Genomic DNA, 26998 nt, shown 5'->3' with positions numbered 1-26998 from the left:
CAAAAATGTTAAACAAACCAACCCTCTTTATAAAGACAAACACACACAAAAGCAATGTTTAACCAACCGTAAAATCCACCAAAAGCCGTATTGTATTATTGTAGCAAGTACTATTTAGAAGACGTGCAGCGAAACATTTGTAACTGCATACTTTGCAAGAAAAAAATAAATAAAAATTATATATGTTTAAAGTGGCAACAGCGGACAGACAGTGAGTGCAGTGCGTACATTTTGGTGCCAAGTGACGACTTTTGTTGCAAAGTCGTAGTATGTAACTAATAATTGTTAAAAAAATAATAATAATAAATACAAAAATATCGTAGTAAATTCACATGTATTGTAAAGTCATAATTTTCTTTCTCGTTTTTGCTTTAACCAGAAGCAAAAGCAAACAGCTGAAACCAAAAATTAGTTATAGTTTTGCTACGCAAGAAAATCGTTTAAATGGAAACATTTCATTTTAAAGTTGAAAATGTTTCGCATTTGATTTTCTCGTGTGATCTTTCTTAACATTAAGCGATTATAAATGAAGATAGCTACAATTATAAAAATTTAAAAGAATGAAATAAATGAAGAGTAAATTAAAAATTTGAAAAAAAATACAGTGTTTTCTTACTAATATTTGTTTTTTATGCATAATTATTTACTTAATTCGTTTTCATGTATAAAAATATATTGTAAAAAGTTTTCTTGGGATGCTTAAAAACCCATAAATTAAATAACAATTATTTCAAATGTTTACAAAATATGCTAGCATTAAAAAATTTAGACTTGAATACAATATTTTTATTCGACGAATTTCATTTCTGTGTTAAAACTTTCGAAAATCTGCTACTCTCAGTATAAAGCCTACAATATATAATCCCAATAAATGCTCAATAGTCTCGAATGTTCTCGTGCAATATATAGGAATAACCGAAGACACGAAGAATAATAATAAAGTTCAGTAGCAGACTCATCAGACATGCTTTTTAGGAAATAGAAATGTACCTGCAAACTCTTCACAATGTACTGCAGTACAAATAACATAACCATTTCACTAAAGCATTAAAACAAATCGCAGGTCTCCTAGGTAGCTGATAAACACGTATTTTCCACTGCCAAAATAAGTTTTATACCTTTAATAATGAAATTATATTCCTGTGCTAGGAACTTTGGGGAAATACCTATATATGTATATGTATATGAAAACACAAACACTTTCTATAAAACACTTAATTATTATTAAATTTACAGTATTTTCCCTTTTTTATTTAAAATTCATACGTAAAATTTAGTTATGTAGTTAGAATTTTTAGTACATACAAAATTATATAAATACTTATTATTTTTACATGTACATACGAAATTATTCATTTCATACATAATTGTTTTTACTTTTCTTTTTTTTTGCTATTTAAACAAAATGCTACATAAAATTATGGAATAAAGTCAATGGAAGGAGCAAAGTTATGCTTATTTTTACATTCGCTGTCTACGTATTGCTCCCCAAATGGCAATTATTTATGTTAAACCTATAAATGTATATGTATGCACGCATCTACAAGCATACATATGCACATTCGTTTCTTTTTTATACATCATTCTCTTCATCATCGGTTACGGGTTCCATTACTGCGTCCGGTTCACTGCCGTGTCTAACACGTTTCAATGCAACGTAACACTTTTTATTTGCGATTTCATGATAACCCACCGGGCCCATCTCACAGTCTGCGCATATCAAGAATTTACGATTATCCACTGTGTTGGAGAAACCAATATTCTCAAAAGTAAATATATCATCGACACACCAGAAATTCTTGAGCAGCTCTGTTTCAATAGTTTCAGTATCTTTCCGATGTTTCTGCTGCATTAGCGGCATTTCAAACTATGGAGAAGGGAATGAATAATTTACTCAATAAAAAGGCGTCACCACATTTTTTTTTTAAACACTTACCTCATGCTCAACATACTCGCCAAATTGTGGTTTCAATATCAAAGAATAGCAATAATCACATCGTACACTGTGTTTATTTTTATTATTTAATATCTGTTCAGGAATTTGTGCCTCATCCGTCATGGTTGGCTCTGTATTTTCTGTGATTCGATTTGATTCGATTTGTGCGATGCAACTATTTAGGAAAGCAATAACAAAGATGACATGATACGAAACTCTCTCATTTTTCCTCAAACCGAATTCCCTGATCTCTCATTTTAAGTTGGTAGCAATGCGAGTTGAAGGAATTTTTGACAGAAAAGGCGGGATGCCAGAAGTAATACCGATAAAAGTATATGACAAAATCAGTGCGAAATATAATTTTAGGGAAATACACTGATAATATTAAACTGTGTGAAACTATTATTTTTGCTATTATTTGTTACAAATGATATCTAATATATCAAATGACATCATTATATTTAATATATTATATATTTTATGTTAATAAATTAATATATTTTGTTGCATGAATTTATAAAACATCATGTTTTTATTTTCTTAATTATTTATAATTAGTATATAAATATATTTAAGTTAGTATATATATGATATAGGTCTAATAGGGAACAGAGCATTTAAAAATAATATCTAAAAGTTAAAATACCCAAAAGTTATTTCTAAAATGCCCAATTTATTTTTTTACATAGCGGGATCATTGTCAAATGTTATAAAAAATGTGGATTTTTACAGCGCTCTCTCAGAATAAAGAGTTTCGTATCATGTCATCTTTGGCAATAAATTATCAGCTGTTATTTACAGCCGGAGTGAGGTATATATGACATTCACAGAAATCTGATATCTGCAAAAGATGAAGAAGAATACTGTGAATGCACAATAGATGACATCATGTGGTTACCGGTTACTGTTTTTAAATATAATATAACAAAATTATATTTTTCTTTAAAAACGCAGACAGTTAGGACTTAAAATTCTTATTTTTTTAACATTATTTAATATATTTTAAACGCCTTTCTATAATTTTTGAAAGTCATTACCTTTTGCACTTCAAACAAATTAAACAATTGTGAATGTTTTTGATTATTTACATTTGCGGTGATTTCCACTAAAAAATATATTAACGCTGTGAATATAAAAAAAATTCAACCAAAACAAATTAAAGCCGCATAAATTGAGCGACACATGCTATATTTATTAAATAAACTAAGTAATAATTATTAATATTGAAATATGACCGCAGAAGTAGTCGATCCGCCTGCTTCTGATATCGATAACAAAATTGCTCCTGATGCATCGCACGGAAACCAACATGCTCCTGATCAACTAAGACAAATTAATGAAATATTTGAATTTCTCAGTTTCAATCAAAAAATTGTCTTTAAATCGCAACAAATTGATGATCCAGAACTCATGCGCGATGAAAAAGTGCATATAGCACGCGAAATATATAGTAAAAGTGCACAAACGTTTCTAATGCGTTTTGGTAGTTACCTGGAAGAACACCACCTAGAGAGCTTTGCACAGATTGTCAATGCAAACCATGAAGCTAATGATGAAATTGAGTTGTTACTTGCGGACTATCGCAATAAATTACACACACGCAAGCGGGACGTAAAGAACCGTCGATACGCGGCTATGCAGCAACTAATTTCTGATGGTGAATATTTCAGTGAGCAAGAAATGATGAAACGAGCGCCGGAACTATATCAAGAGTTGATAGGACAATATTTAAGCGAGGCGGAAAAGAAGCAAAGAGACGAGTATGATGTTAAAAACACTACTTTCTCGGGCATATTGATGCATACGATGGAACAGCAACAATTGCAAGATGTGCTTAAGTTAGCGGACAAGCAAAATGTTAAAACCAGACAGTTGGAACGTGCGATAGAAATGCACGATATTAATGCAGATGAGACAACACAAAGTACAAAAAGTAGTAGTGCTGATGACACAAGCGAAGAGAAAGAAAGTAACACAATGGAAGATGAAGTGCCTGTTAGTTTCCGTCAGCAGTGGGGTAATTTCGATAATGAACAAGTAGCCTGTTCAACCAGCGCAACCAGCCAGCAAGCTAAGAAAAATAAGCAAGAAAAACACAAACAAAATCAAATAGCAAGATTGAGTAGGAAACCAAAAGTAGATACCTTCATAACAGCAGGCGAACGGGATCTACTGCGTCAAGAATTCGTTGGTATTATGCATGAACAATTCCTCAGTGGTGGCGACGAGGACTTCGATTACACGCAGGTGGATGATAATACGCAATTAGATGATCTCAGTCAAATAAATGAAGACAAAGAAGATGCATATTTCGAAGAGAGCGACTATTCGGATGCGGAAAACAGTGATATTAGAAGAGAAGCTAAGGAGGACAGTGTGGATTATGAAGAATCAGAGGATGACCTTGATGTGTTTATGAACCATTTGAATCAACATCATAGTTTACAAAAATAGATTTAAGACTTGTTATAGTTAAAGAAGTATGCAAAATGTAACATACACACGTGTTTTCATTTTCAAAACTGAGCTCATTCTCTATTCTCATTTTGCACTAAGAACCATTTTCCAATTCACATATTAGACATTTAATTTCGAGTTTATTTATTTTTTTTTTTTTTTTGTTTAAGAAATTACTTTTTACTTAAGTATGCGTCAATGAAATCTTTCACAATTGGTTGCAGTAAATAAAATATGAAAAACCTACTTAAACAAATATAGGTGTACGTATTACGGAATAAATATGCACTGTTATACTTAGTAAAACTTTACAAATTTATCTCGGTCGCCCACGACCACGAGGAAAACCGCGTCCACGTCCTCGTAATGCTTTACTGTTAGCCGGTGGACTTTTCGGACGCAGCGATTCAATGCGACTAGTGCAACCCGTAGCTGGTGCTTCGGCAAAATATGTTTGATATAATTCCGCATTGAAATTGGAATTGGTTAGTTCCGGTCCGACTGTTAGCCAACCTGGTCGTATACTGGAATCGCGTCCAAATAGGTGCATACGTCGTCGACCCAAACAGAAATGTTCAATTATATGAAATATTTCGATTGGTTTCTCAAAACTACCAAATTCATCTTCTTCCGATATGATTAAATCGATGTCAACATTTGCGTGTATGAAGTCACCGTCTGTTGAACGGCGTACAGTACCTTTTATACCCATTAAGCAATGTTCTTTGGTACGTTGAAATACTGCTTTTGGTTCCAATTGTTTCGAGTGACCAGGTTTGTTTATATTGGTACGAATCCAACAAATATCCTCACAGCGTCGGAAGCCCCATTTTTTCAAACAATTTCGACCCATATCCAAACCTTCTGAAGAACCGCACCAAAGAAATACGAATGAGCGATGCGCTGCCACTTCTCCCACATCCAGATCTGTTAATATAAATAATTTATTAGAAGGATTCAATGAAGGTTCTTTCATTGTACTTAGAATTTCTTCCCAGTTCCAAAATACTCGTGGCGCCCCACCCACAGTAGCTACAGATGGTGCTGCTCTGGCATATTCCTCTAACGGTGGCTCGATTAATATAACATCAAATTTTGTGCCTAATGTTTTCAAGTCCAACGTTTTCAAATCAGCTTTTAAATACATTGGTGCCGAGGCAGTATCCTGTATCAGTTTGTCTTTCAAACGTATAAGTTCACGCAGTTTCGGATATTCCTCAAAGCGATCGGCCAAACCAACGTCTCTAATAAAATTTTGTGGTCGTTGTCCAGTATCGACAAAGTGTTGGCAGTAATCATTGTGTGGATTAGATGATTGTGTGCCCTAAAGTGAAATTTCATATATTATTTTGCAATTCATTTATGAAAGTAAATTACCTTTAGAAAGGTGGAAGAGTCACGATAAATAATTTCCCCAGGTGTCTTTTTTCCCCCACTTCCCCCTTCATCTTCACGACTGCTGCCGCTACCAACACTTCGTTGCCCACTAAATCCGGAATAACTACTTCCTGCTCCACTATTCCATTCGTCTGCTGTTCCAAGCACAATTTTTAGTTCATCTACGCTAGAGAGTCCAAGCTTTAAATATAGGAGAAAATAATAAGTCTTTTGGGAGTGCGCTTATAAAGACTTGTAAATACATACCGTTTGCGCCAACAATTGCTTTCTTTTACGTGAGCGCTCTTGTGATATCTTCAAGATATCGCTCATTATGAAGCTGCGTAATCGAATTTAAGAAGAATATTTTATATTAAATAAAAGTTTAACTAAATTAATTCTATTCCTAAAACACCGGCTACAGAATGGAATTTGGATCGCATTCACAATTAATACATAATGGTGTTTGAAATGAGTCATTCACAAAAAAAATGTACATATTCGAAAAATTAAGTATTGTATAGAATTGTTTATAGCATAAATTATTCTCGAAATTTGCTGAAATTTTGTATAAATATTTGTATTACTTCCTTTCGGAAATAATGTATTTTTGATTATCAAAAAACTTGAAAATACTCTGATTTATTAAAATCAAAAATATTTTGTGAATATGCATTTGGTTGTCTTCAAATTTTAATTATTAATTCACAATATACATTTGGTGACACACATTTGACAGTTGTGAATTGGAGTTTTGTTCCATATTTTAGCTGTCAAGTGGAAGTATAATCTATAAATATTCTAAATTTATTAAATAAACTGTGATTTATAGAAAATTCTACAACCTAATATACTAGTTATATAGAATGAATCTTCTACGAAGAACGGTGTTGCTCGGGCTGCTAGTGCTTGCTGGTTTTCTGGTATTCACTACCGCTCAGGGTAAACAAAAGGTAAATGATATTCGTAGCGACTGCTTGTTTCCTTGACGGCCACGTCATTTTCAGCAAACAAGATAGTAGCCGGCAAAACTTAACCAATTATGTTTTTTTATATTTTACAAATATAGAGCGGCCTCTCACTATCAGAGAAGGTGCGTAATTTACATGATATGAATATGAAAAAAGCCTTGTTGCGCTTCAATGGCCAAAAGTTCCGAGAGTATGTAAAGAATGCGCCCAGAAACTACTCTGTTGTGGTGATGTTAACAGCTTTGGCACCATCTCGTCAATGTCAGATATGTCGCCATGCGCATGATGAATTTACAATTGTAGCTAACTCTTATCGCTACTCACCGACTTACACGAATAAATTATTCTTTGCAATGGTTGATTTTGACGAGGGTTCTGATGTATTCCAAACGCTACGTCTTAATACAGCACCTGTCTTCATGCATTTCCCAGCGAAGGGTAAACCAAAAGGTCCAGATACCATGGACATACATCGTGTTGGTTTTGCTGCCGAAGCAATTGCGAAATTTGTCCACGAACGCACTGACATACAAATACGCATATTCCGCCCACCAAACTATTCCGGCACTGTAGCAATGATTACACTTGTCGCACTAGTAGGCGGTTTTCTCTACATACGACGCAACAATTTAGAGTTCCTATATAATAAACAGATTTGGGGCGCTGTGGCGCTATTCTTTTGCTTTGCCATGATTTCGGGACAAATGTGGAATCATATACGTGGTCCACCATTAGTGCATAAGAGTAAGAATGGTGGTGTTGCATATATACACGGTTCCTCGCAGGGACAGCTGGTAGTGGAAACCTACATCATTATGTTCTTGAGTAAGATAATAAATGTTTTTTCGTATATATTTGTTATTAATTTATTTTATTTTATTTTAGATGCTATGATTGTATTGGGCATGGTTCTGCTAACTGAATCTGGTTCTCAAAGCGATCAGAAAAGAGCGCGTATTATGGCAATCGCGGGTCTACTACTGGTAGTAGTATTCTTTTCGTTTTTGTTGTCGGTATTTCGATCGAAGGCGCAGGGGTATCCTTACAGGTAAACACATTTTTTTTTCTAACTACTGAGAAACTATTAATGCATTACTGCTACATTGAGTCTTTAATTATAATATTTATAAATTTTTATATTATTTTTCAGTTTCCTTTTCAAGTAAACAACAAACTTGAATTCCAAGTTTTCCCCCGATGAAGTCAATAACATTCTTAGCTGAGTTTCTGAGTGTACAATTTATTTTAGTGAGTGTTAAGAGAGTTTGAATAAAATTGTATTAAAACCTCAAGTTTTACATATGTTTTATTTGAATTAAATTAATATATCAAACTATATTAAACTATTTTTGGTAAAATTCACAAATTTACAAAATAAAGGGAATAAGTGCTTTTCTATTTTTTGGATAGTTTTTAAAATTCTCCTTATACCATTTGTGTGTCAGCAGCGCATTTGCCAACTGGAAATATAAAGCAGAATTATTTTTTACTCTTACAGTAAATAAAATGAAAGTGACATTACCTGGTTACAAAATACCCAAATAACCACGAGTATCCAAGTTGTACTATTGGGCAATAGACCCAAAAGTGCCAAATACATTACAACTTCGAAGAACATATGTGGTGAGGATATTATGTTGAAGAACCCACCGGTGGGTAGCAAATGCTTCTCGGTTTTTATTTCACCACTTTTAGCATCCTTGCGTAAATTAACGAGTATCATATTAGATTTGTACTGTTGTGTCCAGCTAAAGTGGAAAATGAACATGCAGAGATACTGTATGAGTGTTATGTGCTTGAAAGAGAATGCTGACGGCAATGTTCCTAGAAATACAAATAATTACATTTAACAGGCAATATTAGTAATTAATATTTAAAATATGATTACCTCTCACAAAGCCTTCAGTGTTGCTTAATAATGCCAATATTGCACCAAAATAATGTATGTGTCCCACTAAATAATGACTCCAATTGATTTTACTATATTTGGAGAATATTTGTACGAAATTTGTTTCATAAAAACGTCTGCCACATTGGATGGTCAGCAGTACGCTAGCAACTAAAGCGGATGTCGAATCTACTTGCACACTTCTATTTGCTTGACCACCAGCAATAAAATCCAGAAATGCAAGCACTATCTCTGGCGCTGTAGCATTCATAATGAATCCCTTTAGCAGCAGTGAAAGTGCCAACAGAGACCAAGTAAAAGAAAATATGTAGAAATGTTTAAACCAACTCTTTGGTACTTCCGTCATACTAATTAACGCATTAGCTGGTCCTTTGTGGCTGTGTTTGCCATAACGGAATGACTGTCGCAAACAATCTGGCAGTAGTGTCTCGACAATATTAATTAAGCTACCGAATATTACTATCACTACGGTAAAACCAATAAATATAAAGTTGAGTATATTGAAATTATACGATTCTATAAATTTGTATGTTGTGTCGTAAATATTTGTCAACATGATGATGCTGATACGAATTAATTTTAATTGATAATTTTGTTATTTGATACAATTGTATCAGTTGCACTTTCACTTTGGTATGTTATTGAGGAAGTAATGAAAGTCCAATACTCACTTTCTTATCACCAGAATCCGGTCTTAAATATTCACAATAAAGCTGGAATTAGTTTGTTTCTGAATTGTTATTGTGAATTGTTGGAGTTTTATTGCACTATATGTCAGTTGCTATAAGTCATTTTATCGGTATAAACAATATTTGGAAGCCAAATAACAAATACAATTTAAAAGTTAAATAATAATACTTAAATATTAGTTCACCTTGAATATACTTAATATTAAAGTATATAATTTATGTTTGATATGCTGCTTCTCTGCGCATTACTACTTGCTCAACATGAAGAGGAAAGCAGCAGTAGTGATGAAGATACAGATTACGAGGAAGCTCAAAAGGCTAGTCGGAGGCAGCAGGCATCTACAACCAAGCAAAACCGTCAAAATTCAGTTGCAAACAGATCAGTAAAAGTACCTCCAAAACCAGCCGCAGGAGTTGGAAACAATGCCAATATCGTGCGTGACACAATTAAGCGACGTAATATCTCGGACAGTTGGTCGGAAGATCAGCCAGTGAAAAGAACCAAAACAGAACCCACATCTTCAGACACGGATAACAATTTGCACAATGAAAATTCAACCAATAATGTGAAAACACCAGAATTTAAAGACGATGGTTCCTCTGTTATCATAGCCCACAAAAATTACCCAAAAACGAAACTTAGTAGCAGAGAAATACGGAGAATTAAAGAAAGTCTGTTAGCTGAAATTGATAAAACAGAAAACATTGGCGCAAATTTGGGATTTTTATCTTGTGTACTAGAAGACGGATGGCTACTACTTAATTGCCAAAATAGCGATACAAGGGACTGGGTTAAGAATATTATAAGTAAACTGAATACTACATTGAAATTGGATTTGAAGGCAACTAATAGCATTGCATTGCAATCAAAATCATTTATATGTTCGTTAAATATACCGCTGGAAGACGTTATGCCCCCAGATGCTTTGAAAAATCGTTTGGCCAAGCAAAATGTAGATCTTTTAACTGAGGAATGGTGCTTCCTAAACATAGTGAAGAGTGAAGAAGGTGGTGAATGTATTAGCTACCGTATTGATGAGAAGTCAAAGGATGTTATTGAAGCGCGGGGATGTAAACTATTCTTAAATTTCTCACAGATATCTGTAGAAACCATACCGGATTAAAGAAACTGCGAGCTGTACTATTTTAATAACTATTAGACTACTGCATATTTATTTACTTACGTGTTAACGCTTGTTCTTGTTTTTAAGGATACCAATGAGTTGGATTGGATTTTTTTTCATTAATTATATATTGAAATACAATTATAAACATTTTGTTTACTTGCATATATACTGCTTATATGTTTTCATTGAACAATTTTTAAGAATTCACAATAAACATTTGACAGATTTTCAGCTGTTGTAAACAAATAAATTCAATTACTTTTATGGGGGTTTTTGTATTGAAATAAAACTGTGTGGCCTTTGTATACAAAGGTTTGAATTTTCTTTTATCAGACAATGTATTAGTCATATTCCTTTGGCGTAGAATTGTGGAGATTGGTAAAATATTAGATAAGAACAAAATTCGTTTGTTAAAAATTGAAGCACGAAGCCAATCAAGGCTGACAAAGTCTAGAATAAACAATCTGTGTTTGGTGGCTTAAAACGTGTTAAAAAAAATACCGGCTTGAAAAGGAATTGCACAAATCGATTTACCAGGGGCAGATGGTGCAAAAGGTGGGTTTTCAAATTTTGCAGGCATATGCAACATTGTAATTTACAATATATAATTGTGAAATTAACTACAAAACATTTTATATTTCTTCATTGATATCTTTTGTAGTGGTATTTACCTTGTTCCAAAGTTGGATAACACGGCTTTCAGTTTGATTTGCTCTATCTCTTGTAAAAAAATGGCTGATACGGACACAGTTGTATCATGGAATTGGACCGAATTTTGCTCCACTGGCATAAAACCCTTTGCTCACAACTCCAACGATTTATTACCCTGCTTTCAGGAAATTATACTACAAATTCCAATTTATGCAATATTTGCGACAATATCAGCTTGCAATTTTGGATATTATACGCGCACTGTGTTACGTGATGAACTGCAATTGCGACTACTTTATTTGCGTATAGGCGTGACCGTTGTGTTGGCGCAACTTCCTGTTTGGAAGATATTCGTTTTTCATCATACGGGCGTTAAATTATATGCAGCCGATGTGTTGGTGGTGGCGACAGAATGTGTGATGTGGGCGGTACATGTGGGTGCGTATGAAAATATTATTGTGTAAAGGGGTTAATTTGTTGCTATATTAACAGATAATTCGTAAAATTCAATTACAGGTTATTTATTATCGACACGTCGTTTTGGCAGTCTCAGCCACCGTGGTTCGCTTTGTATAAATGTTACATGGTTAGCCGTTTTTGTTTTGGATGTGGTTTGGTTACGTACAAGCGTTAGTTATGAATGGTGGCCATGGAGTCTGGTAACTGTGATTTTCGATATTTTCTACGCTTTAACATTAATACCTGCGGGTAATGCAGTTTTTAGCACTTCCTCACGATATTCTTCGAACAGAGTAAATATTACATAATTCATAATGTAAAACTATTATTAATTTCCTAACATGTATATGTTTTAGGAAGATGAATCGCTGCTTGGCAACCGCTACACTTACTTTCACTTTGATTTAAATGAATCGCATCTGGGCCATGCACAAGACGAAGCTGGTTATGCATCACGGTTCACCTTTAATTGGGTAAATCCTCTAATAACAAAAGGTGTTGCTGGTTGTCTTAAAAAAATTGAAGACCTCTTTGATCTACCCGATTCATTGAATATATCAAGATTAAGCGAACGTCTACATATCTGCATTTCGCAAACGAAAACATTATTTTGGGCTTTGCACAAGGGTTTCGGACGAGAATTCTATCTAATAGGCATATTAAGATTTATTGCCGATATTGCCGGATTTGCTGGTCCGTTACTGTTGGGTGGCTTATTACAAAATAGAAGTGAAAATGATACTGCAGGATCGGATTGGAATCCTTATCTTTATGCTTTAGGACTATGTGCGACGACATGGCTTTGTAAGTATGGAATTAATATTTATTTATAAAAATAAAAATTTTAAATAAAATTTATATAATTTAAGCGGCTATATGTGGCACGCATTTTAACTGGCGCATGTCCATGATCGGCATGAAAATGCGAATTGGACTTGTTACTGCCATATATCGCAAATCGTTAGAGGCACGCGGTCTTAAGAGCTCTCGTCCGGAGATCTTGAATCTTATGTCTACAGATACAGAGCGTATAGTGAATTCATGCATCAGTTTTCACTCTTTTTGGAGTATACCATTTCAAGTGAGTACAACAAAGGGCATTTAAAACTGAGTCATTACGTTTATATATACATATTTGCAGCTTTTTACCACACTCTATTTGCTCTACACGCAATTGGGCGCCGCCTTTTTAGCTGGTTTAATATTTGGCATTGTACTAATACCCATAAATCGCTTACTGGCGCAACGTATTGGGCAATATTCACGCGGTCTCATGAGCGCCAAAGATCTACGTTTGGCTGCGACCAGTGAAACCATGAGCGGTGCAAAGCAGATAAAAATGCACGCTTGGGAAGATATATTTATTGAGAAAATACGCACCTATCGCAAGGATGAAGTGACCTTTTTGAAAAAACGTAAATACTTGGATGCGCTGTGTGTTTACTTTTGGGCTACAACGCCAGTTTTGATGTCCTTCTTAACATTCGGTGTGTCTGTGCTGATGGGTAATCCACTGATAGCGGCGTCCACCTACACAAGTGTAGCGCTCTTAAATATGTTAATTGGACCGTTGAATGCGTTTCCTTGGGTACTCAATGGGCTCATAGAGGCCTGGGTGTCCTTGAAGCGTGTGCAGGAGCTTATCGATGTGAGTCCGGGAATAATGTCTTACAATATTACGAAAAATTTTAATAACAAAAATTTTGATTTTTTTTTTCAGTTACCCAATTTAGATTTCTCCTCATATTATAATCCAATCGTAAAATCCACGCGTTATGAGAGTTCCACAAAGTTGGATGATAGGCCTATTGTTTTGGAAATGAAATCGGCAACATTTGAACATGAAAATGGCACAAAACAGAACAATAACGAACATCAGCAAGAGAAATTCCGCTTGGATAATGTCAATTTAACAGTGAGAAAGGTGACGCACTGCATTTTGTTGTTATAAACATGGATAACACCCTATATATTTTTATTACCTCACACAACAGGGTGATTTGGTATGCCTTGAAGGACCCGTCGGTGGCGGCAAAAGCGCTTTAATCGATGCTATAGTTGCTGGTATCAACTGCACTTCGGGCAGTGTATGTGTGCACGAACTGATTTCGGGTATATTTTTTTCTTTCTAACAATTTTTTATATATATACATATACAGTTGAACTTTCCTAACTCGAATCACCATAATCCACAAAAAAACTACGAGTTAGAGAGACTTTGAGTTATGGAATGTGATTTGTATGAAATTTGACATCTATTGCCGATTCAAGAGTTGAAGTTATGGCGAACTTTGAGTTAGAGCAGTTCAAGTTATGGAAGTTCAACTGTATTATATTTAAACCGACACAACATCTTCGTACGCAGGTTTCGGTTATGTGCCGCAATCGCCTTGGTTACAACGCGGTACTGTGCGTGACAACATCATTTGGGGCAGTGTCTTCGATGAGCAATGGTACAAGGCGGTTGTGTACGCGTGTGCGCTGAATGATGACTTGGAATTATTGGGCGGTGATTTAACTGGTATTGGCGAAAATGGGCGTACATTGTCGGGCGGGCAACGTGCACGTGTAGCTTTAGCGCGTGCTGTGTATCAAGATAAGAAAAGTTAGTGCATTGTAAATGCTGTTAATGAAATTTTTTAATAATATTTTGTTTGTGCACAGTCTATTTGTTGGATGACATACTCGCCTCATTGGATGCGCATGTTTCACGACACATTATTAAACATTGTATATTGGGACTGCTGACGGAGAAAACTGTTATTGTGGTTACGAGAAATGTATCCTTGTTCTATCACGCGCATCAGGTGGGTTTTTTGAATTCAGGTTAGGTTAGGTTTGTCTGGTGGGACAGCAGGCTCCGCATTTTTTAACTTAACTAGCTCTAGTCTAAATAGACATATATGAGTCATTAAAGTTTTAAATATATTTCTCTTTCTTTCTCTTTCTTATATAGATAATCCATGTGGAGGATGGCAAAGTAACACCAAGTCAATACATGTTCTCCAGTATTGATATTAATTTAGAATTGGATACAGGCGACACTGACGATATATATGATTGCACGCGTAGATCATCACTTGCGGTGGAAGATCAAAATGCTTCTGATAAAAAGAGTGTTGATAGCATCATGTTGGAGGTATGAATTACTGTAGTCATTACTATATTATTTCAAAAAAAAAATTAATAACTCTTCCACTGCAGGAATCACGTGAATATGGCAAAATCTCTTTGAGTGTGCTTTCTTGTTATTGGCGTGCGATTGGCACACCCCTAGCCATTACCACCTTAATGTTTGTGATACTAATGCAATTGACACGTAATTTATCCGATGCCTGGTTGGCACATTGGGTTACCGATACCACATTGGATCCACAAAATAATGACACAACTTTGGAGCATATAGTCAATGTGCCACAGGCGTTTAGCAATCACACAGTGCCGCCACACAACACCGGTTATTATCTGGGCATTTTCGCTTCGCTAGCTGTGCTCAATTCGCTGACGACCATTGCGCGTGCATTCCTCTTCGCTTTTGCTGGCATCAAAGCGGCCATTTATGTACATGAACGTTTGTTGCACAAAGTGTTGTATGTAAGTGAACTGTGATAAACGATTGATAAAATTTTTAGTTCCAATTTGTTAAAAAAGTTTGTTTCTTCTAATGAGAAGTAGTTCCGCATTTTCTGTTTTCATTTTGCATAATTTTCTAATTTGCAGACCAAATTCAATTTCTTTGACATCACCTCAGTTGGACGCATTCTGAATCGTTTTTCCTCGGATACTTACACAGTCGATGATTCCTTGCCGTTCATATTGAATATACTCTTGGCACAGTTATTAGGTTTGACAGGTAATTTACTTACTTCGCACTCAATATTATGCGCCGAGTATCAAATGTATTATTTAATACTAATTTTCATTTTAGGCGCACTTTGCATCAGTCTATATGCCATGCCTTGGTTGGGCCTCATTATCATACCGATGGTACCGATTTATCTCAATCTACAATATCGCTATCGCTACGCTTCGCGTGACATAAAGCGACTGTCGAGCAATGCGCTCTCACCGCTCTATACACATTTCACAGAGACACTGCAAGGTCTCGTGACTATACGTACAATGCGTGCGAGCGCACGCTTCCAACGTGACTTCCACGCCAAACTGGAGGAGAGCATTAAGGCGCAGCTAACAGCGGCAGCAGCACAACAATGGTTGAGTTTACGCCTACAAATGCTGGGCGTATTGCTGGTGGCAGGCGCTGGCTTTCTAGCGGCCATTACATCAGCACATGTGACCAATCCGGGACTCGTTGGTTTAGCCATTTCGTATGCGCTTTCCATTACGGGACTACTAAGTGGCTTACTGAATGCTGTCGCTGAAACGGAGCAGGAATTCGTCGCAGTCGAGCGTGTGAATGAGTATATGCAGTTGGCGGGTGAAGAGAATGCAGAGGGTACTTGTGATCCACCTTTCGGTTGGCCCAGTCAGGGTGCGTTGAAATTCAAAAATGTGGAATTGCGTTATCGCGACAATTTGGCACCAGCGCTGCATGACATCAATATGCGCACAGAGGCGTTTGAGCGCGTCGGCATTGTGGGCCGCACTGGCGCAGGTAAGTCGACGCTGGTGGCGGCCTTAATGCGTGTGGCGCCACTAAGTCGCGGCGAGATCACGCTGGATTGTGTCAATGTGAAGACGTTGGCGGTGAAGGTGCTACGCGAACGTTTGGGCATTATACCGCAAGAACCGTTCTTGTTCGAAGGTGAGGCATTATTGTTTATTAAACTAACAACAAAACTAAAATAAACTATTTATATTTTAAATGTGAACTTAGGCACTGTGCGCGAAAACCTCGATCCACGTCGCACCTATTACGATTCGGAAATATGGCATGCGCTCGCCACCTGCCATGCTGCCACACAATTGGTGCAATCGCTCGGTGGCTTGGACGGTTGCATCGAGAAGGGCGGCATCAATCTGTCAGCCGGTCAGCGGCAGCTTATGTGCCTATCACGTGGCTTGCTCAAAAATGCCAAAGTCGTTTGCATTGACGAGGGCACATCCAATTTGGACGACGAATCGGCCATAGCTATGCAACAAGCGTTGCGAAATTCCTTTAAAAGCTCAACAGTGCTCTTCATAGCGCATAGATTGCGTGGCCTACAGCTGATGGATCGTATTTTAGTTATCGAACATGGTGAGATCGTTGAGGAGGGTTCGCCGCGTGATTTGGCACAAAACACAACCTCACTCTTCCATAGTATGCTGCAAGCGCAACGCATCAGTGTTGAGGAGTTTTGTGCGAATTAATAGTGGTTTGTAAGTAAGGTAAGGTAAGGTAAGGTCTACAATACACATACATATATGACAATTTTTAGTACACAAATATTACTATTACTACTTTATCCGTTACAAAAGTAATTATTTTTATAAATTTAATCAAAACTGAATTGTAGTTATGTTTATATGAAAACATGCATATTTATGTAGCGAAATTTACGTGAACATATACATACATACATATGTATATTCCTACAAAATTAATATATATTTATATTATATTATGCTGAATACTGTAATAGTTTTGATAGTCAAAAAAATATATATATAAAATTAGTAATTTACTAACAAATTACACAAAAATTATTTTAAATAATAAATTGAACTGAATTCGACTAGTCGAATAGTATTAAAATTTTAATACTTTAAAATCTTCATTAATTAGATGTAAGCCACCGCTTGGTCGATTGTTACATCTGAATTGTTATGACCAAATTATCTTATAACTTACCGATGTTGTTGTTGTAACGATTATCCAGTCCTGCTGGAATGGAAAGCATAAGTCTAGTTGTCGTCGATGTCATTTAACAGGAGGCCAAGAAAACATGCTTTTTCCGTAGGGTTGGACAAAGGATGTTAGATGAGTAGGGTTTCTTGGACATGTAAAGAGGTGACTAGTATCATGCGGGGACTCATTGCATGCAGGGCATAAATTCTGTATGTCGCGGTTCAGTCTGGATAGACAACTCGAGGTGGTTGTTTGACTCCAAGGACGCCATTCACTGGGAGGGAGGCAAGGAGGGTGTTAGTGGCTCCACTGTGAATGGCGTTTAAAGCGTGTCTGAAGCTGTCCGTGTTCGCAGTTTGCTCGTCGTATTGCGTTAGGTCGTCGACGTGTTGTAGGAGTGGCCTCTAGATGCATCTGGGAGGCGGTTCCGCTTCCAGCAAATGACTTACCGATGTAAACTGGTTCAAACAGCCCTTGGTCGTATAAAATCCGTGTCAAATCCGATAATGCAGAACGAACTGTTGTGAGAATTGAATACGAATTGTTATCAGTTTAGTGATTTTAGGGGTAAGGGGTAAGTCCATTACTTTGAGTAATTTTTTGCTATTAAATCGTGATATTTGACAATAGTAATAATATGGCATTATTATTCAATGTTATGACTTGAAGTCTCGAAAACTTGAAAAAAAAAATTATAATTTCCTAAGTTATAGCTATTTGTTTTGACCCAGCCCAAAAAAAGTCCTTGCGGTGACAATCATACGTCCTTGGAGATTCAACTAAAATCAATCGGATAAGAAAAATTAGTTTTATAAATAGCCAAAAAAGCTTCGATCAGGCCCAGGGTATTTTGTCTTCTAAAAGCTGTATAAATTTCATTAAAATCTAAAGCTGTTTTGGAGTTACAGTTGTCAGCAGTTCAAAAAACAAAGTTTTGCGAAAATTATAGTATTAATTATCGTCAACTTCAAATTTTCATAGAATTAAAAAAAAATGATTTTTTTTTAATCCTGACTACCCCTAACCCCTTAACAAATAGCTCTGAATTTTGTTGGAGAAAGAATTTGTTTCTCTTGGAAATGGAAATTTTATATTCGGTTGCTGTCGATTTGTGTTGTTTTTATTTTTTATAATTTATTCTGTAATATCATCTCTGCCGTCCTTCTTCTTTTCATATTCAAATGTCATAACGTTTCTGCAAAATTTAATTTATTATTATGTATTTAAAATACTTCAATATTAGTTTTATTTATCACAAAATGTTACAACAAGTCTCTCATTAAGAAATGTGGTAGGTAATACGCATAGTTTTACTCGGAATATCATATATAAAATGTAGGATTGCTTTTATGACAATGCAACACGGTGTCAGCAAAACATCAAAGAATCATTTAATTATACATTTAAATGCTAAGTTAACTAGATATTTATATAGTTACATAGTTGCATATAAGATTATCATTTCAAAATTCAGCACAATTCATTTTCACTTCAATTTTACAATTTGAAATTTTGTTTTTAATAACTAGGGAGTGTTTCGAAAAATGTCTACATTCTAAATATGTATGTGATTATGGCATACATAAAATCTTTCAATACATAAATATTTCAAATTAAAAGTGTGAACATCGTGTTTATCAGCGTGCATATTTTAACGTAAAAACTAGGATTTTGCGGTGTATTAATATTTAAAAATTTAGTGCTACTTTCTTTTTAAAATTTTAAAATAATCAACTTAAGATTAGAAATAAGCAATTTTTAGAAACATCTTTACTGAAACTTTTGCTTTGCAAACTTTTCAATTCAATTTTTTTGCAATTTAAATACTTAAAATATACATACATATATATATGTATGTTTGCATACAAATGTAGATGAAAATCTGTATTACTATACTTTATAATTTTACACACAAAAGTAAACTTAATTTAAAGTTTAAATTACGTGAAAAGGCAATCAATATAAATACACATGCGCATGCGCACATACTCGTCTATTCGTAAAACACATGCAAAATCGTACAAATTCAAATGGGACAAAACAAAAAAAAAAAAGTGAAAAAATGGCAATTAAACTGTTGCTTCATACGTGCGTTTTGTTGACAGCCAAGCCAGCCGAAGCAACAATTGGTATACGAAATAACTGTAGAATTTTGTAAAATTTATGAAAATCCGAAAATATGTAAGAATATACTTCAAAGTTATTAGTAGATTCTTATAGACTGAAATGTGTGCTCTAAGCAACAAATTCTCTATACATATTTGTAACAACTACATATACATATACATATCATATAAACGTACTAATACTATTTTTTGTAATATTTCGATTTGTAACTGAAATCCTTGCATTTTGCATACCACATGCCAATTTAGAGCAACCAAAATGTACATATTTTATGACACGCGTACATGAAAAGCATATTATTGCACTATTTATTGCGACAATTGTATAGCATCTCTTTGGGTTCACCGGTGATATGTTCGAATTGATAATTTTCAAAAGGTGGTTCACTAAGTAATTTATTGAATTCGCTTTCAAAGGCACTAATCGATTTCTGCAATTTGTTGTCGACATTAAACTGTAATGAAAGTGTGAATAAATAATTTGTTAAATTGCTATAAACACTTTAAAATGCATATTTCCCCAAACACCTTTAAATATTCCTTGCCAGTGTGCACTATTTTCTTAACATCGTGTACAACTTCGAAAATATGCTGGTAGCCACCCACTTGACACTTGAGTATTATAGAGCGCACATCCATAAAATCGTGTTTATGCTTGGTCATAAATTCAGGGAACTGTAAAAAAATGTGGAGATTTTAATTTTTTTTAATTTTTAATTAATTAGAAAAAAAAATTTTTTGAAATTAAAAAAATTAAGATTTTTAAAATTAAAAAATTTAAAAAATTGAGATTTTTAAAATTAAAAAATTTAAAAAATTAAGATTTTTAAAATGTAAGAAATTAAAAAAAATTAAAAAAATTTCATTTTTTATAAAATTAATTTTTTTTTAATTTTTTATAATTATTATAATTTTTTATAATTGTATAAAAATTGAAATTTTTTTAAATTAAATTAAAAAAAAAATCAATTTTTTGTAAAACTTACATAATTTTTGGTAAACTGCAATTTGAAAAATAATTCTGCATTTTTCATTGCCATCAGTCGCTCAATCATCACATTCAGTTTATCAATGAGATCTTTACCCAGCGGACGCGGCGGTGCATTTGGATCGTAATCATTGGAGAACTCCGTCAAATTCTGCTCCAACACACGTATATCATAACTCAACCAATTTGGTGGTATTTTCTCTTTGATTTTCAAATACTCCGCAGCTGCTGCAGTATCCACATCGGCGGTGGGTGGCCAAAACTCGGAAATTTGCTCATCAAAATACTGTTCGAGTGGATTATTGTTCGCGAGCAGATGTTGTGCCGCTGTGCTTGTGGCGGATGTACTAGTCACACTTGTGGTCACATTATTTATTTGATCCACAAGCAATGCGTCTTTTTTGATCGGATTGTATGTGCCCGTCTTGAAGTATGTACCGTTAACAGTAGCCTGTCGCTGACTACCCTCCGAGTCTTCAACCATTGTGTAAAGATAATTTTTATTGAGCGCATTCTGCGTTGATTTCTCAGTGGACGTATTTAAGAAATCGAACGAATCATCAATCAGTGAATTAACTGGTTGTAATAATTTAATGGGTGTAGTGCTGGGTGCCGCACGTGTACCGTTGTTTTCGGAATTCTGATACACGTTCTTCTGCGATTGCACCAAATTGTCGAGATTTACAAATGATTTAATAAGATTCTCTACAAAATCCATTGTGGTATCTTGCCATGCGGCAAAGCTGGCAGCAAAGTCAGGGCTTAGCGCAGATTTCACTTTATTGAGTCCCTCTGGTGTATTATAAACATAGCCCTTGATAATAATCCAAGCATTGATGACACGCGTGAAAACGAAAATGAAATCCTTTACGGCCCAAGCAATACCCTGTGAATTGATATTGGGTAAAACACCATCAGGACGTATGAGATCCTGTTTCATGCGCGCACAGAGGCTGTCGATCTTTTTGAAACACGGCCGATTGCGATGTGTGTATGCGAGTTTCTCGGCAATTTCACTGCCACGCAATGCCAGACGTGTTAGTTCATTAAATTTTGCTTGCGAAAGTGTTACCGTGCAGCTACCACCGCTGCCAGGCGAATTGGTGGCATTAGTGGCATCGCCGCCGGCGCCACTACCTAGTGCATTACTATTACATATACCGCTGCTGTTGTTGAGATCGCTTTAAAAAAAGTTTATAATTTTTTTTTTTTTTCAACTTTAAAAATAAATTATTTGAAATCACTTACTCTGAGCTTAACAATATCGGCGAACTACGCAATGAAGAGGTCTCTACAAATATGTAATTTTTGAAAATTTACTAATATTTGTTATTCAATTACGAACCTTTGTTCTCCTTCTCTGCAACACCACCACAAAAATTCAACAGATTCACTTTGGCTAAAGACGCATTGATCTCATTCATCGAATTGAAATTGAGTGGCGAATTCTGACTAACACATTGCAAACCAATTTGTATATTAATCTTATTTGAATCATTCGTTTGTGAGCGCATTGTTGGCACACCGCTGGAAGATGTAGCACTACTGGTCGATGCAGAGGATGCACCAGAACCAGGTAGTGTGTTGGCAGTCGATATTGGTGATATGTTGTTGCATTGCTGTGGTGCGTTCGGCATATTTTGTTGCATACCGGCCGCAGCAGCAGCTGCAGCAGCTGGATATATTGGCACAGCGGCGTACGGTAAAGTGCCAGCTAGTGCGTATGGTAACGCCATATTTGGTGCTGGTAACATTGGTGACAGGAATGTAGCTGTGCCATATGGCCATAATGCATGCATTTCTGCCGAAATGTGAAAAAACCGAATTAAGTCAAAATTATAACCTCAATGTCGTGCTTACCTTGATTCATCATATTTGCTAAACGTAAACGCTCCATTTGCTGCTGATGTTGCACACTTAATGCAATTGATGTTGGTACAGTAGTTGTAGTTACAGACGCTCCTGCGCACACTGCTGTGCCGCCGTTAAGCGTATGGGGCTGTGCCGGTGGCTGCTGCGACAGCGAGTCGGCGTTATGTTCTGATGGTTGTAGTGTTACTGGTAAAGAGCCTGCGCAATTTGGCCCGGCCAACACGATATTTGTGCCAGACAAATCACCCGGAAGTGCATTTGATTCGTGCGAATTAATGCCCAAAATCTTACGTGCTGTGTAAACCGTTAACACCCACAATTATTTAAAATCTAATAATTTGCACCTTTTTAAAAGTATATTTAAAAAAAAAGTTTTGTATTTGTTGGTTTTATTCGAATAGGTGCCGCCTTTTTATATTTTTTCTGATATTTATTTTAATTTTCACCTATTTTTCTGTGAAAATTAACTAACGTGAAAATCTTGCCTACTACGTCTTAAGAATTTTGTTCAATAATTCACAAACGCAAAGTGTGAAGGGCTTTTGCCGTTCATAGGCAGTTATTCACTAAATTGTGCTGTGTAAATATATATTTATTGAAATATTTCCGGCGGATACTAATTTAATAATGTACTTAAAATGATTGCTTATAAATGCAATTATACATTTATTATTTAACCAAATTGAATTGCTAATTTCAAAATTTCTTCATTTAACCTTAAAAATCTGCTTGGCTGCTAATTTTAATTATTTACTCACGTTGTCTTTTTGCTACTCGTATTTGCTGCTGTTCGTTCATCTTTTCAAAATGGTTGCAACCCGATGGTAACCGTTTAACGAATATTGCTTCCTTTTCGTTGATGTTGACGAGAGGAAAAGGAAGCCTTCAGCTGATTTGTCAGTTCGTTACTTTCGCACAATTTTTCTTATAATAAATTTACCAAATGACGTAGCGCTCTCATTGAAATCATAAACGCTTCATATAATATCATCAATTTTCATTTAAAGTACACTTTGGCAATATTTATAAAATATATGTTTTACACTATTTATACAAAATTCAAAAAACTAAATCGAAGTGACAAAAATACAACGAATCGAAAGAGAAATTTGGCGTCAACTGATATTTTGACCAATGTTGCTATGTTAAAAAGTGTACCCTTTCATTTGAAAAGTGTTGGAAACGTGATTAGTACGGTGCGGCGATAACTAAATTGAATTGAATTTCAATATTCGGCGTACAATAATAAAATAATATTTTTTTTAATAAAATAGCAAATAATACTTTTTTATAATAAGGTTCCTCAAATCAAAAAGAAATAAAAAATGTTATTCACAATAGAAAAAATATTCTAAACGTGAAAAATGTTAATAGACTTTAAAACAATGAATTCATTCGTTCAAATGAAATTTAAAAATTAATTAATTATAATTGAATAAAATTTAGAAAACATCAACAAATATAGCTGCTTATAATTTTCTGAATAGGTTATGCTTTGCATTGCCATTCACAATAGACTTGTGCTTTGTGACTTGTGCGAACGGAAATGTGAAGCTTTCCTCTCAGTTCTTTCAAATGTCAAGTGAAGTGCAGCGCAAGATTTCAATTAAAAAGTGTTTTAATTATTTAATTTTGATTATTCTAATTTAACATTTATTGTGCTACTTTTAACTTTTCCGTTTAATATTCGTTGTACAACTACTGCTACAGTGAAATATGTGTTTAATAGTTACTTTCCACAAGCTACTGATGTGGGTATAATATACGTATGTATCAAGTGTCTTCGTATTGGAAGTAATAGATTAAATAGCATATTGTAAGTACATGTATCGATATGATTCAATTTATTACGAATAATTTATTTTGCGCCTATATCGAGGAAATGCTCAATTCCTCTCCAGCACTGCTTAGCAATATAATATCCTTGGGGTTGATTGTCATATATCCACACCATTGCGATTTAAAGTGCCACCCTTGTATGGTGGCGGTTTTGGACGTAAATATGTGTTGGATGCGCTGTCGGTTTGATAGTAGCTATTGTTGGGGCTGGACGAAGAGTTAATAAAAATTATTAATAAATGTTTTATGAACATGTTAATGTTAATATAAGCGTGATTAATGTTAGGCTATATGTATTTCCACGACTCACCTATGTGAGCGCATGCTAATATTGTCCAACAAGCAATTGGGATCTTTCAAGCTCTTTAATGTTGTCACTGGTTGATCTGTGTTGTTATCTGAACATTGCACCATTTGTACAGTTGATGTTGCAGGTTGATAGGCCGATGACATTTCACTAAATGATATAAATATGAATAATAATAATAATAACAATAACTTCGCTGTATTCAATTAAAAAATGTTTTCATTCTTAATTTATCAATTGCATAGCGTTCATAAAGTGTTGCAAATTTTATATAATTTAGTATAGTTTTAGTTTATATTATATGTAATACATTATGTACACATGTATACTTTATATACATACCAATGTAAATATGGTATCCATATTTATACATAAATCCTATATATATTTACAACTAAAAGTTTAAACTAAAATTAATATTTTCAAAATAAAATTCACCTTCCCATTTCGTCGGAATCATAAACATTTTCCTTCTCACATGATTCTTCACAAATATGAAAAATATTCTTAAAGAAAAACTCAGAGTTTCGATCATTTCTATAAAAAATAAAAGTATTGAAAATATAAATTCATATTTACATACATATATACAAAACATAAAAAGCAATAATTTAATAATACAACAAATAGTTACAACAACTATTTGATAGTTAAACAATATATATATACATATATAAAAATAACTATAAAATATACACACTAATACGTCGAAATTTAATTTTTTCATGGTACGTACATATATAAATTACAACAACAGCAAAAATCAAAATAACAGTACTCACAATTTTTCATGTTGAAAGCACAGAGCTGCAGACAATATACCCAAAAGTATGGCGAAAATCATGCTAGGAATGGCAAAGGCGAAAGCAAATTCATCGATATAATTGCGATCGGGCACATCCTCGCGTGCAATGCCCAACCAACGGTCATTACGTTTGAAATTGTCGTGATGACTTTTGTGGCCATAATTGTGAAAGAGTATTTCCGGTGATATATCAGCGCCTACCGTCTTGAAGGCGCACCAATCCAACTTAAAACCGGCATTCTCGAATACCTTTTGCACAGACGTGCGTTTATAGGTGCAAGTGCTCAGCTTATAAAGTGGACGTACTTCCTCTTGTAATTCCTTAATGCGTGCGGAAAACTGCGCCGAACTGCCAAGATGTACAACGACACTGGAAAGAAGAATAGAAAGAAGATATTGCTTTAACTTTATAATGATTCTGTTATTTTATATTTAATAATTAATTACCCCTCGCGTTGCTGTGGACGCAACGGTAAGCGTCCACCCATATTCACCGCCGATTCCATGAACACAATACTCAAATCATTTTCACTTTCTGGCCACAAATCTTTGCGGAATATATTACGCAAATTCTCCACACGCCCCGGATCCATCAGATGTACCCAATTCAAATTGTCAATTTTCATTTGTATTATATTCAGCGATGGCAGCTTTTCTGCCACAAATATGGACAACTTGACGGTGCGTGTTTCATAATTCTGCTTATTCAACGCCACAATATCCAAGTGCACCGTTTTATCGGCCAGCCGGTCAGTGGGTGTGCCATAAAGAAAACCCGCATGATATTCGTGACTGTATTTGTAGCGCAGCCATGTGGGTAAGTCGGCGTAGCCCTCCAATGAGGCACGATAACGAAATTGTTCGCTGATAACCTGATGCGTCCAATTGAAGAGCAGCGGTTCAATTTTGTAGGAGAACAATTCACCCACGGCGGCCTGTTCCATGCCAGCGGTGGTGTGGCAGCAAGCCAAGAGCAGCACTAGCGCCACTAAGGGCGTATATAAAAATAAATTGTCCTTCAGCATGTTGGAGTTGTATAGCTGTGAGAGTGAAAAATTGATTTTTCCACTTTTTGTATTTCAAAACATTTCGTTCAACTGCTGTTGGATTATTTTTTTATATTTTGCTTTTTTTTGTTAAAACTCTATGCAATTTTCGTTAGAATACACAATCACTTAGCAAAATTTGTTTAATAATATTTTTTGCAATAATTTTTCCACGCAGCACCCGAAATAGCGTAGGTGAAGACGACAAGTTCACAATGAAAATATTGAAAATTCCATTAGTTGTGTATATGGCAAGAACGCTGAATGCTTGTGTATATAATGGTTCACCAAAATCAGTGGGTGGTCAATGTATGTATGTAAAGCACTGCTGAGAGAGAGCGTTGTGTTGTTTACTCTCTGTTTATTAGTGTTTGTTTGGGAAATTTTTCCGCATTGCTTTTCCTCACCTGTTGCATGCCGCTCCGACAACTGGGTATTGAATGTGAGGTTAAGTTGAAAATTTTAAATTGATAAGATTGAAATTTAGTTGCCGTTATTTTTTGAAAAATCAAATGCTACGCATATATTCCGCACAATAATGAAAATGCTACAGCAACAACAACAACAACTTGGAAAAAATATTTGTGAAAATTAGTAACAACAACAACAACTTGGAAAAAATACTGATGAAAATTAGCAACAACAACT

At 35.0% G+C, this 26998-nt stretch overlaps 8 protein-coding genes across 10 annotated transcripts; 3 read left to right on the top strand and 5 right to left on the bottom strand.

Annotated features, from left to right (window-relative positions):
* Positions 1-1377: 1377 nt before the first annotated feature.
* LOC105210833 (guanine nucleotide exchange factor MSS4 homolog) lies at positions 1378-2143 on the bottom strand. Its single transcript, XM_011181990.3, has 2 exons — positions 1937-2143; positions 1378-1867 (listed from the first exon to the last, which is right to left on the bottom strand). Exons 1-2 carry the CDS (start codon positions 2057-2059, stop codon positions 1574-1576), a joined length of 417 nt encoding a protein of 138 aa, XP_011180292.1. The 5' UTR covers positions 2060-2143; the 3' UTR covers positions 1378-1573.
* A 765-nt stretch (positions 2144-2908) lies between these two features.
* LOC105210835 (coiled-coil domain-containing protein 97) lies at positions 2909-4462 on the top strand. The gene has a single exon (XM_011181992.3). It carries the CDS (start codon positions 3167-3169, stop codon positions 4388-4390), a length of 1224 nt encoding a protein of 407 aa, XP_011180294.2. The 5' UTR covers positions 2909-3166; the 3' UTR covers positions 4391-4462.
* A 94-nt stretch (positions 4463-4556) lies between these two features.
* Positions 4557-6229, bottom strand: LOC105210834 (N6-adenosine-methyltransferase non-catalytic subunit). Its single transcript, XM_054228239.1, has 4 exons — positions 6038-6229; positions 5771-5971; positions 5375-5717; positions 4557-5320 (listed from the first exon to the last, which is right to left on the bottom strand). Exons 1-4 carry the CDS (start codon positions 6101-6103, stop codon positions 4710-4712), a joined length of 1221 nt encoding a protein of 406 aa, XP_054084214.1. The 5' UTR covers positions 6104-6229; the 3' UTR covers positions 4557-4709.
* A 268-nt stretch (positions 6230-6497) lies between these two features.
* LOC105210836 (tumor suppressor candidate 3) lies at positions 6498-8033 on the top strand. The gene is made up of 4 exons (XM_011181993.3): positions 6498-6723; positions 6840-7566; positions 7627-7789; positions 7892-8033. The coding sequence occupies exons 1-4, from the start codon at positions 6637-6639 to the stop codon at positions 7905-7907; spliced, it is 993 nt and encodes a 330-aa protein (XP_011180295.1). The 5' UTR covers positions 6498-6636; the 3' UTR covers positions 7908-8033.
* Positions 7636-9325, bottom strand: LOC105210837 (polyprenol reductase). The gene is made up of 3 exons (XM_011181994.3): positions 8630-9325; positions 8264-8565; positions 7636-8201 (listed from the first exon to the last, which is right to left on the bottom strand). The coding sequence occupies exons 1-3, from the start codon at positions 9204-9206 to the stop codon at positions 8109-8111; spliced, it is 972 nt and encodes a 323-aa protein (XP_011180296.2). The 5' UTR covers positions 9207-9325; the 3' UTR covers positions 7636-8108.
* A 1425-nt stretch (positions 9326-10750) lies between these two features.
* LOC105210838 (ATP-binding cassette sub-family C member 10) lies at positions 10751-17280 on the top strand. Its single transcript, XM_011181995.3, has 15 exons — positions 10751-11021; positions 11128-11555; positions 11634-11869; positions 11933-12380; positions 12446-12657; positions 12718-13224; positions 13297-13500; positions 13571-13688; positions 13942-14181; positions 14241-14383; positions 14533-14715; positions 14781-15170; positions 15297-15429; positions 15505-16341; positions 16414-17280. The coding sequence occupies exons 2-15, from the start codon at positions 11198-11200 to the stop codon at positions 16887-16889; spliced, it is 4485 nt and encodes a 1494-aa protein (XP_011180297.2). The 5' UTR covers positions 10751-11021; positions 11128-11197; the 3' UTR covers positions 16890-17280.
* Positions 17281-19516: 2236 nt separating this feature from the next.
* Positions 19517-23492, bottom strand: LOC105210839 (protein mitoshell). 2 transcript variants are annotated; one of them, XM_029039399.2, is made up of 7 exons: positions 23112-23492; positions 22342-22697; positions 21827-22282; positions 21730-21772; positions 20480-21662; positions 20022-20168; positions 19517-19948 (listed from the first exon to the last, which is right to left on the bottom strand). In XM_029039399.2, exons 2-7 carry the CDS (start codon positions 22376-22378, stop codon positions 19799-19801), a joined length of 2016 nt encoding a protein of 671 aa, XP_028895232.1. In that variant the 5' UTR covers positions 22379-22697; positions 23112-23492; the 3' UTR covers positions 19517-19798. The 2 variants fall into 2 exon arrangements, with proteins under 2 accessions (XP_028895232.1, XP_011180298.2); XM_011181996.3 differs by having other exon boundaries at positions 22342-22647.
* A 662-nt stretch (positions 23493-24154) lies between these two features.
* LOC105210841 (epsilon-sarcoglycan) lies at positions 24155-26602 on the bottom strand. 2 transcript variants are annotated; one of them, XM_011181997.3, is made up of 5 exons: positions 25752-26602; positions 25282-25674; positions 24938-25036; positions 24503-24649; positions 24155-24399 (listed from the first exon to the last, which is right to left on the bottom strand). In XM_011181997.3, the coding sequence occupies exons 1-5, from the start codon at positions 26327-26329 to the stop codon at positions 24291-24293; spliced, it is 1326 nt and encodes a 441-aa protein (XP_011180299.2). In that variant the 5' UTR covers positions 26330-26602; the 3' UTR covers positions 24155-24290. The 2 variants fall into 2 exon arrangements, with proteins under 2 accessions (XP_011180299.2, XP_011180300.2); XM_011181998.3 differs by lacking the exon at positions 24938-25036.
* Between the last annotated feature and the right edge of the window lie 396 nt (positions 26603-26998).

Source organism: Zeugodacus cucurbitae, chromosome 3 (genome assembly GCF_028554725.1).
Source record: "Zeugodacus cucurbitae isolate PBARC_wt_2022May chromosome 3, idZeuCucr1.2, whole genome shotgun sequence".
NCBI classification, from domain to species: Eukaryota; Metazoa; Arthropoda; class Insecta; order Diptera; family Tephritidae; genus Zeugodacus; species Zeugodacus cucurbitae.
The sequence above is the reverse complement of the archived record's forward strand: the minus strand, read 5'-3'. Positions and strand labels throughout refer to the sequence as shown.